This window comes from Pundamilia nyererei, unplaced genomic scaffold (genome assembly GCF_000239375.1).
Source record: "Pundamilia nyererei isolate P.nyererei 1_Seehausen unplaced genomic scaffold, PunNye1.0 scaffold00309, whole genome shotgun sequence".
NCBI lineage: Eukaryota > Metazoa > Chordata > Actinopteri > Cichliformes > Cichlidae > Pundamilia > Pundamilia nyererei.
This window is the reverse complement of record NW_005187710.1, coordinates 387,894-389,431: the sequence shown is the minus strand read 5'-3', so window position 1 is coordinate 389,431 and position 1,538 is coordinate 387,894. Positions and strand designations below refer to the sequence as shown.

General features: G+C 34.8%; 1 protein-coding gene across 2 annotated transcripts in view; it reads right to left on the bottom strand.

Moving 5' to 3' along the window:
• Positions 1-869, bottom strand: part of LOC102202751 (major histocompatibility complex class I-related gene protein-like) — a 10,116-nt gene extending 9,247 nt beyond the window's left edge. For both annotated transcript variants that reach the window (XM_013915472.1, XM_013915473.1), the window contains exon 1: positions 772-869. In XM_013915472.1, the coding sequence (XP_013770926.1) occupies positions 772-820 (49 nt within the window). In that variant the 5' untranslated portion in view covers positions 821-869. The remainder of the gene's footprint in view (positions 1-771) is intronic.
• Positions 870-1,538: the final 669 nt, after the last annotated feature.

Below are 1,538 nucleotides of genomic sequence, written 5' to 3'. Positions count from 1 at the left end.
GATGCGTAGCCCCTTTTACGACACCCAGTGATGTCACATTACTGCGTCCAGCTGTACTAATCGTCAACAGCAGGTGTGTTCGGGGAACCGGATTAGCGAGCTCACGGTTAGCGCGATGATTTGATCTTGGATGTGTCATTTGATCTTGGATGTAGTAAGCGACGTACGAAGAACGGGCCCCTGGAGTCAGCTGAGACTGAAGAAGTCACTCGGATGAGTGATGAAATATTTCTCCGACTGAAAACGCTACGTCCAGATGAACAGAATCAGCTGTTTTATTTGAAAAAACAAACAAACATAAAAAATACAGATAAGGCCAAATATTCCAGATGTCCACCACATTATCTCACACATTTGTAAAACATTGTATGTGTTCAGATTCCTTTGTATGTGGACTGGAGCACACATTTATGAGCACTGAAAACTGCACCGAAATATTAATACTCATTTGTAAATCTTAGTTAACACTTGTGTATGACATCATATACATTTGTAACCCTGCTGAGACAAATTTAACACTTTACAAATAGGACAGTTTAAGGAGGAAATACTTCACAAAATGTCATTTCTCATTATACAACTTCGACCACTGCAAATTAACAATACATTACACATACTATACAAAGAGCGTGTGTTACATTTCTTCAGAGCCCAACTGGTAAGCATAAGGAAAAGTAAACAAAATGACAACTCATAAAAGCCATATTAGCCATATTCAAGCTGTAATAATAATAAAGTAAACTACTTTTAATATTTAACGTATGATCTTACCTGGACATACCACATTAGAGCAGAGGAGTAATAGATACACAGGTTTCATGTTGCTTTTGTGTTGCTGTGTTTATCGTGAGAGTCTGTTTTTTTGTGCCTTCAAACTGGGTAAAGCCAGCCCCCACAGGAAACTACCTGATTTCAAAATAAAAGCTACTTTCTGAGGGTTCTGCTTTTGGCATTAAAGGTCTGTAGTAAGTTTGTCTGTAATAAATTATAACTTAATAAATAAATACATAACAATATACAGTGCCTTAAAAATGAATACATTTAAAATTACAAATAAAATAATATTAAAATAGCACATCTACCATCTCCAAACTAGTAACCACGTTTAAGAATAAGACTTGCACAGCCATTACAAGGAAATTATCAGAGCAGTCCATTCAGTTATACTGAAACTGGATCTAAGCAAAACCTGGACCAGATGAGCTGATGATAAACGCCTTCAACGAATGTCTCTTCAAACATATTAAGTAAAAGTAAAAATCTAAAAACAGAAACAGGTTTTAATTACAAGGGAATTTGTAATTTAAAGAGACGCAGTTTACAAAATACACTTGAATATGAAGTGTAAAAATAAACATCTATGCACTTTTCATAATGTTCCTATGAGATCATATATGACTGTGTTACTGTTAAAACTGAATTTTCATGTTTTAACTGTTTAAAGTGGAATTAAATGGAAATAACCTGTAACCTTCTGGATTGTTAAACTTCTGAGTGTTTTCGGATATATGCTTATGGTTCACTAAAATGAAGCTAAC